The sequence below is a fragment of the Artemia franciscana genome, chromosome 11 (genome assembly GCF_032884065.1).
Source record: "Artemia franciscana chromosome 11, ASM3288406v1, whole genome shotgun sequence".
NCBI lineage: Eukaryota > Metazoa > Arthropoda > Branchiopoda > Anostraca > Artemiidae > Artemia > Artemia franciscana.
In genome coordinates this window covers 2,447,582-2,462,353 of record NC_088873.1, presented here as the reverse complement: position 1 = coordinate 2,462,353, position 14,772 = coordinate 2,447,582, and the positions used below count along the sequence as shown (strand labels likewise).

Genomic DNA, 14,772 nt, shown 5'->3' with positions numbered 1-14,772 from the left:
GACATCACAAGCCCAAAAGGGCCGAATTCGCATTTTAGTGTCAGTTAAAAAAAAAAGAAAAAAATGGTTAGTGTCATAAAATCATAAAAATGCAATCAATAAAAAAGTCAAACGATAAAAAGTCGTAAAATTAAAACCAGGAAAACGAATTTAAACAAAAGTCTAGCTAGTAAGAATTATGAGTTTGCAATTGCAAAATAAATACTAAAACTATGAGACAAAAGTGGAGTGATAAGGCGGGGGAGGTGTATTGATTTAAAATTTCAACTATGTGAGGGATGAATGTTCTTCTGTATCTTTCAGTGCAAACTCTTATTTGGGCAAGAAGGGGGATTTTTCTTGAAGCAGAATGTAGGGGGCGAGTTCGGGGGGGGGGGGGGTAAATGTTCACTTGGGAAAAGAGAAGTAGTACGAGGGTTATGCACGACATTGTGGGCAAAACGCAAGAAAATATGTGCTCTCATTTCCTTAAGGGTGACTAGATTTGCTCTCAAGAAGGGAAATGGAGGGCACTTTACCCTCATTAAAGGTAATTCTTAGGCACCTTTTATGAATTACCTCTATTCTGTCCGACAATTCATTAGAGATGCCAGGATGCCAAACTGGAGAAGCGTATTCGAGGGTAGGACATGCAAAAGAGAGAAAAATCCTCAAACAATGTGATTTTAGACATTTAAATTTCTTAAGGAGTTTAAGAAGAGAAAATGCAGCATTTGTACGTTTTTAAGAAATCATTAGCGTGGCAATCCCATTTTAAATAAGTAAGTCTGAGAACTTTGTGTTTCGTCTCAGCTAAGGGAAGTTCTTTGACAGAATGCGTTTTTTGTTGTTGCCAAATATGTGTCTCAACTTTCACTCCTCCTCATTCTTACTCACTTTCACAAGACTAAGGTTCCAGCCATACTGGATTTTACCTGGACCCAGTCTTGGTTGTTACCAAGGCGCGAGGCTACAAATGTTTTGCCATAGGCCAATTTAATATACGTCTGTTGGCTGAACCTTTCCCCCAACCTCACTCTTTCTCTAATATTTAAGCCCCAAACAATTCTTTTTACTTTAAACATTTAGTTTTGTTTCGTCAGCAAAAAAAGAGCATAGAAAAGACATATATAATCACATTTGCTTGTATTTACTCAGTCAACATCTTTTGCCTCAACCTCAAAAAACTCAAATTTGTGAAAGAGCTAGAGCGGCAAACTTTTTGGATTCGGAATCCGCACATGTTTTATGGTCGTTAAATCAAAGAATCATTTGTATTTGTTAGAATTAACCCTTTTTTCACAATTTTCCTAGACTACTAAGCTGAAAGAAACTAACTAACTGATCGGTTTGTTTTCGAGTTTTACACAGCTTAAACTTGAGTCAGTGGCGTCAGTTTGAGCAAACTTGAGTCAGCACCCAAATTCCTTCCCTGTTCGGAATATAAAAACAAACTCAAAGAATATTAAATTTGGAAAGCCTTATTTTCCACGGGGGGGGGGTCATCGAGGGATTATTTTCTACGGGGGGGGTGTTTTCCGTGGATGGGTAAACGCCAGCCACCCTCTGAATTTTGTCTGACGTCCATGTTCAAGAACCATCTTACATCTAGCGTGCTTTCTCTTCGTGTCTTAATTACTTCAAATATCTTTATTATAATGAATCGATTGAATGTTTGTCAAATAAAAAAATGTTGTTATCTATGCATTTTTCATAAATAATTTTCCTTTACTTGAAGCCCCTTTGTTTTCCTTTACTGGAACACAGCTCTCTTTTCATAGGCTCTTCTAGTTTTGCTCTTAGGGGCTTGGTTAATGCGCCACATTGTCGTTTATTTGCTTTCATTTAAGAAAAAAAACTGAAATCATAGAGAAACAATTATTGTGTTTCATTATCCAGTTTGTATCTGACTCAAAATTGACGGATTGTGAGTAAGGCCACTCATGGCTACTCAAAAATGACTTCTCTGACAACTTATTAAAGTATCAGGCCTTGTTTAAATATTTTGCAATATTTAGTAAGGTGTGTCATTTTAATATCCTTTAAAGCTCCGATTAATGGTATAACTAAACTGAGTTTTCACTTTTATTGCACAGCGAGATGCTAATTTTTCTTGAGATTTTTTAAATTTAGCACATCTTTTTTGTACTGATCTTGGATGACTTTATCTTTGGTGCTTGAGCAGGGATAGTTGGGACTTCTTTAAGGATACTTATCCGGCAGAATTGTGTTCTATAGATGAATCTGGAATTTTTTGTGGTTTAACATGGATTTTTTACAAATTCAAAATTAGTAGCACAACTTGCAGTGTAGTATTTCCCATTAAATTTGTAAATTCCAAACAAGCTTATTTTTAATTCATATTTGTTTTCAGTTAAATGCTAAAAGTTTCTTTGGAACAGCTCTGATATTATCGCAAGTTAGGTGATTGTTTTGTTTTTCAGACGATTTTTGTTGCATGTAAAAGACTTGGGACTAGGCTAGTATGAATTACATTGGCTAGTTTTAAAAGATAATACAACTATTCCTTTTTTGTCCATTTGGGGACAGGTTTTTTTTTTTTTTTTTTTTTTTTTTTTTTTTTTTTTTTTTTTTTTTTTTTTTTTTTTTTTTTGGCAATCTTACGTAGTAACAAAAAAGATAAAATATCAACTAATAAAATTTAATTAAGGTTTTTATAAGCAATTTTAGATTTTGAAGGCTAAGGCTAGATGACTTTGGTATTTTGTCGCCCTTTGCTTCAAAAGGAAACCTATAGAATCTTAGACTAGTTTTATTTACCTTTCGAGAAGTTCCACACCCTTTGGTATGTGGCTTGATTATATATGTTGCAATAAGCTGGATATCAGCTTGTTTGGTTTTATTTTACTATATATTTATTATTAATCAGTATATATTTATTATATTTAGCTCCATTTTTCCTGTTAGGTCACAACCATGGAAGAAGCAGTGTCCAAGGCACAAATCTTTGTTACCACCACTGGCTGCAAAGACATTATCCGCGGTGAGCACTTTGCTGCTATGCGAAATGATGCTATTGTTTGCAATATTGGTCACTTTGACTGTGAAATCGATGTCAAGTGGCTTGTAGATAATGCAGTTGAAAAAATTAGCATTAAACCACAGGTATGAGAACTACTGTTTATGCTTGATTTACTTACTTAAGCTTAGATCCTCCGACGCCTAGTGGTGTATAGGGCAGAATGTGGGACCTCAACGTCGGACGATCTTGAGCCAGAGACCGCAACTCATTGAGGGGTGATCGTGCAACTCTTGTCTCAGTTTCAATGAAATTACTAATTGTGATCCATTGTACACAACTCCTCCAGAGGCCGGGAGGGGTCATTGTAGAATTTATTTTATTCGATTATTTTACGACTTTTCTCAAACGACAATGTAATATGAAAACAATAGTAATTATTAGTGTAATAGTTAAGTATTTGAAGCATACAGCACAAGCAAATTTACTAGTTTCTTTTGTTGTTGTTTTTTTTTTTTTTTTTTTTTTTTTTTTTTTTTTTTTTTTTTTTTTTTTTTTTTTTTTTTTTTTTTTTTTTTTTTGTTCAAAAATGAGCGAGATTTTATGAATTTCTCGTTCTCTGAGTAATTTAAAAAAAAAAAAATGGATGGAACCATTTTCTTACCACCCACCCTTACTTTCTTGACATTCGCTCGCGATTCCTTCAATCAAATAATTAACTAATGAATTCTCAGATTCTTTTTCAAAAACTGTTAATTTGCGGTTGGAAACCAGCCGCAACAGAGATTTCCATTGTTAGATCTAATCTTCGCATTCTTTGGCGAGTTTTGACAATATGGTAGAAATTTAGGGAGCTCGACTGGAACCAAGAAAATTTGAAAGTGGCGTATGAGAAGAAAGAGCTTGGGATAGAGGACATTTTATTGTCCTTTCCTCGCAGTAAAAGCCAAGAATTTCTGTTTCTTACCGTTGCCGAACTACAGACTGGTAATCATAAAAACAATACATACTGGTGTTGCACCGCGACGCTTTCCTTGTTCTTCGTGCAGCTATTGTTACTATTCATATTTAGAAGACAAGAAAAACATATTCCTGTTCTATATTTTGAAGAAAAATAATTCGAAAATTCCTTAAACCTCAGAGGAACTCCATTCTAGATCTCCTATATCCAAGAACATTTCGGGTTTTGCTCTAATACCGTTCCCGAGCTATAGTTCGCTGATACAAACACAAACAACCATTAATGTTTCTCTTTCTATTAGTAGTTCGTATTTTTTCATGCATAATTCTTTTCTTTTGTGTTGATAAAGACGTACTTCTGGTGAATGACCAAATTATTTTGCATAGGGGCTTAATCCAAAGAGTTTGGGATGTTTTTAAGATACGCACCTTTGGCATTGTAATAAAGACTAAATGGACTTGAAAACGACTAGTGTCATTGAATGTATAGCTTTACCTGTCAGAGTTAGAAAAAGTCAGAATCAGTATAAAGTGAGTTTATTAAAACTTTATGGTCTTATTAAATACTTGTTTATATGGATCCATTCTGAAATTCCCTAAAAATGATTAGAGTTTGGTATGCTTGCAAATTATATTCCAGCTTTAATGTATGTGTATATATATATATATATATATATATATATATATATATATATATATATATATATATATATATATATATATATATATATATATATATATTATAGAAAAAAATTGTGTTCTAAAAACACACTCAAATATATGGCCATCAATATAAAAACATTTTTTGCTCCTGGATCCATCTTAGGACACCTCCTCCCCCCCCCACTCTTATTTGCCAGGCTTGGTGGTCCAAGCTGACACCTAGGAATCAAATAGCTGCATTTTTTTTTGTCATTCAGTGAGTTGCAAATACTTAAAGATGTCTTGTTTTAAATTCCTCCCCCCTCCCCTCATTAAAAGTCGAGCAAAATTTCTTGATGAAACGTTCTTGCAGCCATGTATAGGTGGAAATACTATAAAATAGACTAAAGAATATAACTTTTGTAAATTCTTTTTATCTATACATTGTACTTAAAGGATTTATTCTTGAAAAGTTTCTATTTTACAGTGTTGCCAGCTTTACATAACTGTCACTGCAGGTTTCACACGTTCCTGTGTTTCTGCGTCAATCTGTACAACTGACATTTTTTTTAGTTTTCTATAGTTTGAATGGAAATTTTGCTTAATGACACTAATGAGGGAAATTTTCTTTAATGAAGATAGACCCATGTTTCCTAACGTGGGGTGCAGGCCCCACCGGTGGGACATGCCAATATTTGGACGGGCCACGTACACCCTTCGGCTGACTATACTTTAGAGCCTTAATTTAGGAAAAAAATATTTTGCATACGAATTATATTACATTCAGATGCATTTAAAGAGCAAAAAAGATACATGATAGTATTTCAATAACGTTGTACATTTTATAAAAGGTGTTATGTTCTGACAATGTTTTTCGTCAGTATAAAATGAGCTTTGATGACAACCTAAAAAAGATACAGAGTTAATGATGGCATTAATTTAAATATCCCAAGGGGACATTTAAATATATCCCCTTGGGCTCTGTTGGGCATGACCAGAAATGGGCTGGGAACAACTGCTTTACATTAGTGTAGAGTGTTGTGGACTAAGCGAGGACAACCCCTTCATACACAGTACATTTCTGTCTCTCTTTGTCACGTTTTAATAGTGATGTTTAAAGTTTTAATGCAACTCTGTTCTGATAATCGAAAAAAAATCTTGTTTTCTAAATTAGATATTTTTCTATTTAATTCAACAAGAAATTCCATTGAAATAGAATCCTTGTAAATGAAACTGGTCAGAAGCCCAGAATTTTCGAACTGATTTCAATTACAACAGCCTTGTTGAATGATGTAAAATCAGTTGTTCTCTATCAGCTCTATGATTTTAGACATTTATTTATCAACCAGTGTTTTTACTCAAAATTTCAAATTACAGATGATGTAAAAATAAGGATCCCAGTTTATCTTATTAATAATAATAAAAGCTTCAATGAGTTTCAAAAACTCTCTAAAATTTTGTAAAAAGATAGTATATTGTTGTCGACTTAAGTTTTTAAAGGGTGGCCTTTATTTGATGTCCCCATTTTCCATCAAATATGTATGCCTTCTTCTTTTTTTAATTTAGTCTCTTTTTGACAATGAACAATAAAACTATTTAAGTTTATTTTTTTATTTTAAGTATAAAATTGTATTTAATTTGTTAGCTCCAACTCATATTATTGAGCTAAATATTAAATCAGTTAAGCAAACATAATTATAGGCTAACTAGAACTGAAATTTGGAAATACTATTAAACATTGACAATTATCCAAGTTTCATTCTATACTGTTTCTAACTAAAAGATTATTGCCTCACAGTTTGACAAAAGAAACAGAACATAATGGTAGACACGAATATCCATCGGTTTATTAAAAATAGAAATTTTGTAATACAAATGAATTAGTCAAGTACGAATAAAAATAAGAAGTCAAGTACTCACAATGGAAAAAGTTGATGTGTCAACTAACATGATGAAAGTACTAATTTTATATGATTTAGCTACAAAATGAGAGAAAATTTAACGAAAAAGTCGAATACTTAAACACTTCACCCAGAATTATTGTTTGTTCGTTTATATTAACGAGAACCCTTTTTAAGATTGAGCAAAAATCACTATTCGCACTGTCAATTACTTATATTGAATATTAAAAAGCTGCCAGAAAGTGTAAAATTAAGCCAATACTCTCACGGAGGGCAGGATTGAACCTGGAAACCTCTGATCAAGAAGCTTAGACTCTTCACTCGCGTTACCGAAATGCATTGAAGTATTAGGTTTTTAAGGCTGTTGGTCCGAAGATTTAGCCTGTTGGTTCGAAAATTTACTTACGCGTATGGATAGCGAACAGAAAGAAAACAGGGTTAAAAAATGGTCTTATTTAATGGTTGGCCTCACCAGAAGGAAACACTATAAAAATCTGAAAACTACTTACAACAATTATACTAAATACTTAGGCCACTTATAAAATACCAATGCACGCAAAATTTTAATTAACAAAGTTTAAATATCGGAAGGGGAGGGGGAATCTGGATTTTTAAAATGCCTTGATGTTTTTGGTTATGTTTCAATATTACTATTTTTTCAGAGGCCTACAGGAGTCTTTTCTTTGTGCAAAAAGACTCCTGTAGGAGTCCTCTCATTGTGTTTGGTTGGAATCCTTAAGCTTCCGTATGGACCAAAGATTAAAAATTAAATGTTTGAAGTTAAGATTCTCAGGGGAAACAAGGAATGAGTGGCGGGTGAACAGTTCTGTATCAATTGAGATTTTTCCTGTAAAATTTGGCAATGTCTATTAAATACGTTTTCATCGTCGATTTACTTGCTATATTGGTCGCTTTTTATATTTTCTTCATTTTTAATTTCTTTTCTTTTGTGTCTTGTTTGTTTTTCTATAATTTTAATCCAGTTGGTATGTTTCTAATAATAAAGGAGATTTTTCAAAATGAAAATTTAAAAAAAAAAATACAGGGAAATAGAAGTTTTTCGATTTCTTGGAAGCGTGTCAAAATCTAATCCTTTCAACTGTCTCAACTTTTTGCGGGAAATCGGATCCCATTTTCTTCATTCTCAAAGAATTTTTTTATCTTGTTTTTGTTTCTTTCTAGCTGACGCTGGATGTTCAAAGAATAAGATTTTTGTTTACTTGTTTTTTCTTTTCTTTTTTCTGCTAAAATTTCTGTGCTTAGTAAATCTTTGTTTTTTTTAAAATCCTGGGTTCCCGCTGGTGCGATTTCACGCAAAAACGGCCGTCTGCGTGAACCAATAAATTTCCTCTATTTTTTGTTGCAAGTCAATACATCACAATGGTTCCACGGCTGCGTTGAAATATTTCAAATGAGCTGTTGAAAATCCCATCCTTTATTCTGAATTGAAAGCTTTTTATAAACCATAAATTGTAAGTAGCTTAGAAACTGATCATGTTTATCAGAATTTTTCTGTCAATATTTGACAAAAAATGTGAGGGTCATATCCTTTTAGTTCAAGACTTTAATCCTCAGCGCCTTTGGGGATATTACCAGGGAAATGAACATGCATGATTTGAATTATTCTTTGGTTAGACATAGGTAGGCTAGGCTAACATGAGTTAGCCCTTTGAATATTTTTCTTTGCTTCAAGAACTTGATTTAGTCTATTCCTATCCATTTACTGTTCTAGTATCTGATAATATTTGTAGCGATTCAGCAGTTATAATGAACCATTTTGTGGGTGAACATTTTTTGCTATTTTCTTGTATCCGCTATCCGTGAGCCGTTTCGTGTTACAAAAAAATCTAATTAATGGGAATCTAAGATAATAAGTGATTGTCCTTATTATAAACAGTAATATATCGTATATTGCCAAATGAAATATTCTTTTATATGGAGAGTTGCACATTTTAATTTTTTTATTAGAAATGTGTAACTAATCTGAATTTGTCTACCCTCGACTGTTCTGTGAGTTTTGGCTGTTTTTTAACAATTTGAAAATAAACTCCTCGCGCTCGAAAACATGTGTTTTCGACTCATTCTAAGTATTCACTGGTCCCAGAAAGTAACGGAAGCTACTGTACGACAGAAGACGTCTCATCCACTGATAACCGAAGAGATCAAATATAGGAAGTGGAGATACCTTGCGCAAGTGATCGGCATGTCCGAAAATCAGCTATCGAATGTCGCCCTTCAGTGGTAGCCACATGGTACCAGAAGAAGAGGAGCCCTACGACGTAGCTACCGGGCTGAAAAATCTCAATGCTTCAATTCAACCTTAATTGGAGGATGTCTTGGTGGCCGCAAGGATGAGAGATGACTGGCGACTCTTCTTGGATGTCCCAAGTGCCTCTGGGGGCAAAGGAGGATCAATTTCTAAGGTTCTATGATGCTAAAAGCTCGTTTAAGTGCATTCTCTCTTGCAACTGCAAGTTTTTACTGGAACTGAGATCTAACACTTTTTTGCTTCACTGATTTTACTAACTATACCGATTTCGCTTTGTTGCAAAAAGATACTATAAGGCGTCGGTATTTTTACTGTTGACACTAGTACAAGTTTGCTCCTAGAGTCATAGAGAACTAATTAAATTTTATTTTAGGTTGACCGTTATAAATTACCAAATGGAAATCACATCATCCTGTTGGCTGAAGGTCGTCTGGTCAATCTTGGCTGCGCCATGGGTCATCCTTCATTTGTGATGAGTACCTCATTTTCAAACCAAGTATTGGCTCAAATTGAGTTGTGGACAAAGCCAGGCCAGTATGCAGTTGGCGTTCACATTCTTCCTAAAAAGGTATGTTTCTAGGGTGATTTTGTGCTCTGATTTATAGTCGTAATGTTTTACGACTATACATTTAATGTTCATGTATGTATGTAATGATTTTGAAAGAATCCGAACAGCTGTAGCAAAAGGTATGGAAAAATGTCTTCTGTAGTGATGCAAGAAAATGAAGCGTAGACAATATTTGCGGCTAGAAGACATGCAACAACAAACATCACTACGAATTTCAAATGAAAATATTGGACAACAAAATCTGCAGTTAGGGGAAAAGCGACAGGGATGATCACATGGAATTGTAAATCGAATCAGTGGTCAGAAGAGAACCAACGGTGAGAATCACAACGAATCCGAGAAGAAAACAAATCCTATAAAATGTATGATTCTTTGATGCATTAACAAGAAGCAGGGGTTGAATCCTCGCCATAATTTCTTTGATTATCCAAATAAAGGATTAGAGAATCAAATTTATACAAGCCCGCCGAGTGCCAGGGCCAGGGTGAATCCCATGGTCCGGGTACTATATATGTATATATATATACTGAAAAGTACTTTCATAATAAAAATAGTAGTTTCGTAAACGTTTATTTTGAAAAGAGACTAAAATTATGAAATTTTGTTTTAAGATAAAAAAAATTATTAGAGATTGATGTAAGTTAGATACATGATGTCTGTTAAGGAAATAGGCTAGAATACTCGATTAATGCCCGAGCGAGTGAAAAGATTGTGTGCATACAGTCGGCCATCACAGTTGACCCTCACTATGCTCTGAATGGTGCGTATGGTGACGGCCTTTTGTTGCATTCGCACTACGGTCGTGCAAATAGCATTTTTCCTGATCTAGTCCATGAATATGAACAAAAATGATCTACTCCGTTTGTAAAGCGCTTTTAGTTCCTTTAGATTAGGTCAAACGTCCAGTTTCTCGATCAATAGTAGCCTACAGCCTAAAAATTCCAATTTTTTGCCAAAAAAATCTACTTTTTGGCGCGGGTTGTTTATTTATTCTAAGTAGCAGTCAATTTAATTATTTACTGAGGGGTTGGGGTTGCCTCTCACTTTGAAAAAGTTGTGAATGTACACAACTTAAAAAGTGCTCTTATCTTGTGTCCCCCTCCTCACCCCTCTCTCCCCTTCGATATGTGTCGAATGCTCCTGGTTATTTCATCATGAAATTAAACAAAAGTGATGAATTTAAATCCAAATCGATACTGGCGTAAAACACCCTCTTCGTCTTCGGTTATTCCCTAGAATCCAGATCCGCAAGGTTTAGAATGCTCATCGCTCTCTTCCCTCTAAAAATATAAAAATCACTCCGTTAGCTCAACGCAATAAACGAGCATCCAGTAATTAATAGTTACTGAGGAATAAAGAGATGCTATTCTTGTTGTCCTATATTTCCTTACTGAACTCTCTTTGAAGGCCTATACTTGTTGTTCTTAATAATAATCCCAATTTTTTTCTAGCTTGATGAAGAAGTGGCTGCCTTGCACTTGGAGCATTTGGGAGCCAAATTGACAAAACTGACGGCGGACCAAGCATCATATGTGGGGATCCCAGCAGAGGGACCTTTCAAGCCAGAATTTTACAGATATTAGTTCTGAACATGCAGGATTGCGTTATCTTTTTGTTTTCTGTGGTTTCAAACAGCAATTTTTATTCAAATCGCCTTATATTGAGTCTATTGCCGTTAGGTCAGAAGTCTATGGCTGTGTTCCATAGCTCAATCATCAGTAATCTTTAGTCTAAAATGGCAATATAATAAGAAATTTGTTGTCGAAGATGCTGATAATACATAAAAGGGACTAACATTTTAGTCTGTCCTGTGCTTGTATCAATAGAAATTGCTTATAAATTTGTGTTACCAGTTGTCTTAAACAAAAGTAATTACAGCTAATAATAAATCGGTACTGATGATTAAGTTCTGGAATGTACCCTAGGTATTATCAGAAAATGTCTTGGAGAATAATTTACTTTTAGAAACCTTCCTGTTTCATGCACATTCTATAAATCATTATCCCGGCAAGGGTGGCATAATTTGGTCATAACTATTTTAGGTTATTCTATTTTACGCTAGTTCACTACTTTCGTCGGAAAACCTATAAAACAATACCTTTCGAAAAGACTATATAACAAAAGAAGATAAACGAAAGAATTCAACGCACAAATAGCTTCAAAAAGCAAGCTTCTTCTAAATATAGAGCAAAAGTATTAACATGCGTGTGCGTAACGCAGCAATTAACTCATTATCAGAAGATGCGAGCCTCAAACGCCAGTAAACACTGGCCATCTGGGTAAATGAAACCCACCCTATTGACGTGAGGTAGAAAATCAAAGCCAGGCAGTCAGCATCCCATAAAAAAAATTAGTTTCAAAGGGTTTGTAGAACTTTTTCAAAATATCCCCCTCCTCCTAGATTTTCATGGAAGAAATTGCTCCCTTCTCCCTAGATTTGAAAAATATAATTTCATTAAATTAAATACTATTGAGAGGAATATCCATTATGGTTGCCCAATATTCTTTCAAAATTTTAGAACACAAGGAATTGTGATTCTTTTAGAAAATTAAGATAAATTTAAAACGCAGTCGAGAATTTGAGGAAAAGTCTGGAATGCAAATGTGTTTCAAAAAAAGAAGCTTCCTTTCATCATTCACCTGTAGAAGTTGTTCCAAGTGGAATGTACTCGGCTTGTTAAGGCCTTGCTTTGTGTTATAAGTCAAGTTTCGATGTCTGCTGTCCCCTCAGTATTATGCAAATTAATTGTACTGTTTGTAATTATTTATGTAAAATAGTTTCAATTCTGCCCTCATTGCCAGTTTTCCTTCAAGTAGAGGTTATCTTCATTGTCTCCTTGCTGATTTATTGATTGATTGAGACAAAAGAGATGAAAAGCTTGAATTGGTGGCGTGGAATAATAAAAGAACTTTTGACTTCGGCACACATGCGCTGCTACTCTAACTGCTCGTTGGCGTAGTACATCTAGGTGTATTCTCGTGGCGCTTAGAGATCTATAACGCAAGTAAACCTAAATTTTTTCGGTTCATCTACTCCAACAAATATGACTGCAAGTTTTTATCGCTTCCTGTACTATTGGTTGCCTCGGCCTCTCGATTGTGTATTATATCAAATTGACTTGTTTAGGTCTTGTTAAGCGTTTTGTTGCAAAAGCAGGCCGTAGTTACGGACTCCTTGTATGCAGTATATTGCTTAAAGGTAGGCTAAGATTGAACGCGCAGGGTTTGAAGAAATGTAAGAAGGGTAAAAGGACTCTTCATCTCAAAAACCTAATATTCCTTTAAAATCAACAAGATAATAAAGAGATCAAATGCTACTACTACAATTATGAGAAGATATTTGTCATAAAGATATGTTGTATTTGAGACAAATATTTGAAAGTTCAGAAGCCAAATTCACAAGCTTTACTTTATGTTGTTGTTTTTTAGATTTTATGGTTGTGCTGCTGAATTGACTCTGATGATTAATGAATAAATATAATGTAAAAAATTGTATATTCCTCTCCCAACTGGTAAAATGTGGTAATACTTCTAGGGTTCAACTACTGCATTCGTTTAAGTGGGAATAAGAATGAGAGCAAAACGTGGTTACTAGAGATGGTATAACTGAGTAGCTTAAACTGTAGAAACCAATTAAATACTAAATAATAATTAATTAATTTTTTAATTGATTAATTAATAACCAACCAATATAAAAACCAACAATTAATGTGTTGTTGGTGGTATTTGTGTTTTTGACTCATCTAGTCATTTTACTTAAAGAGAATTTGTGTAACCATTTTAAACACTTCATAATAATGAATATTTTTTGTCACACTTGAAACCCTTGATTCCAGTAGGGAGTACCAGAATATAATCCCACCTCATCAAGCCTTCCCAGATTAATGGTATTTTCCTTATTAATGTGTAGTAGATATACCAATTCTTTATGACAGAAGCCACAAGTGTTTTGGTCTTAAAGTTCTTTTATGCATCCAATTTTGGATATAAACTTCTTTTTGTGATAATTATTTCTATTATAGTTGAGTTAGCCTCTATGGCCTCAATTGTTCAGGGTGGTTTCTCGTCGCTAGACAATCAGAAAATATCACATAAATTGGAGACAAACACTGAGTTAAAAGGAAAAAATGGGATACTCGATCATGTGCATTGATATAGAATGAAGGGGGAGATGAAGCTTTACATCTTTTCTTCCCAACCCCCTTGCCTGACTTACAAAATAGCAGCTCTAATCATTGGCAAGCTTTATGGTAACCTTTTAAGCTTTAGACCACAAAGCACTCCTCCTTTAATGATTGAAGCGCAAGACTTAACCTGAATAGACGATTTTTGTTGCTATACTATAGTATTCAAAGCTAAAATGTCTTGTACACATTCCAATAAAAGCAGCAAACGAAAGAACGCGGATTATAAGAATATTAAAGAATTTCTAGCAAATAATCGATTTTTTATGGTTTTTCCATAATGTCTTGAATCGGGTTTGGATGTTTGTTTGAGAATGAGTTAGTTAACTTGTATGAGTGGGTGAATGTGGAAATCATGCGCTACTCCCTTGTCTAGCTTATGATTTTGGAAATTTCTCGGATAGGCGATCGGATAATGTTGTTTCCTCTTTTTTTTTTTTCAATAGCTTTGGATGTTTGTGTGAGCATGAGTGTTTTTTTAGTTCTATGAGCAAATGATTCGAACCATACGTGACTCCCGGGGTTAGCGCGTTATTTTGGAGTTTCAAGGTGGGATATTGAATTTTTCTTTTCTTGCTGATTGGATTTGAGATTTATAGAACTGTTAATTTGGGATCACCCAGCATTGCTCCACCATTTTTATGGCACCTGGTATTAACCAAGTGACATATAGCAACCGCCAATTCTGTCGGTCCCGGTTTTGCTACTTTAGGCACTTCCAGGTAAGCTAGGACGATGAAATTTGGCAGGCGTATCAGGGACGGGACCAGCTTAAATTAGAAATAGTCGTTTTCCCAGTTTGACCATCTGGGGGGGAGTGGGGGGCCGCTTAATTCGAAAAAAATAGAAAAAATGAAGTATTTTCAACTTATGAATGGGTGATGGGATCTTACTGAAATTTGATCTTTGGAATGATATTGTGTCTCAGAGCTCTTATTTTAAATCCCGACCGGATCTGATTACATTGGGGGAGTTGGAGGGGGGAAACCTAAAATCTCGGAAAAACAGGGATCGGGATGAAACTTGATGGGAAAAATAAGCACAAGTCCCAGATACATGATTGACATAATCGGAACGAATCCGCTCTCTTTGGGGTAGTTGGGGGGAGGGGGTTAATTCTGAAAAATTAGAAAAAATGAGGTATTTTTAACTTACGAACGGGTGATCGGATCTCAATGAAATTTGATGTTTAGAAGGATATCGTGTCTTAGAGCTCTTATTAAAAATCCCGAACGGATCTGGTGACATTGGGGGTTGGGAGGGGAAACCTAAAACTTGGAAAACACTTA

The 14,772-nt window shown here is 34.6% G+C and overlaps 1 protein-coding gene across 2 annotated transcripts in view; it reads left to right on the top strand.

The window, feature by feature from the left end:
• LOC136032684 (adenosylhomocysteinase-like) overlaps nucleotides 1-10,949 on the top strand; it is a 44,720-nt gene extending 33,771 nt beyond the window's left edge. For both annotated transcript variants that reach the window (XM_065712981.1, XM_065712980.1), the window contains exons 6-8: nucleotides 2,908-3,105; nucleotides 9,105-9,299; nucleotides 10,751-10,949. In XM_065712981.1, coding sequence (XP_065569053.1) covers nucleotides 2,908-3,105; nucleotides 9,105-9,299; nucleotides 10,751-10,882 — 525 coding nt within the window. In that variant the 3' untranslated portion in view covers nucleotides 10,883-10,949. The remainder of the gene's footprint in view (nucleotides 1-2,907; nucleotides 3,106-9,104; nucleotides 9,300-10,750) is intronic.
• Nucleotides 10,950-14,772: the final 3,823 nt, after the last annotated feature.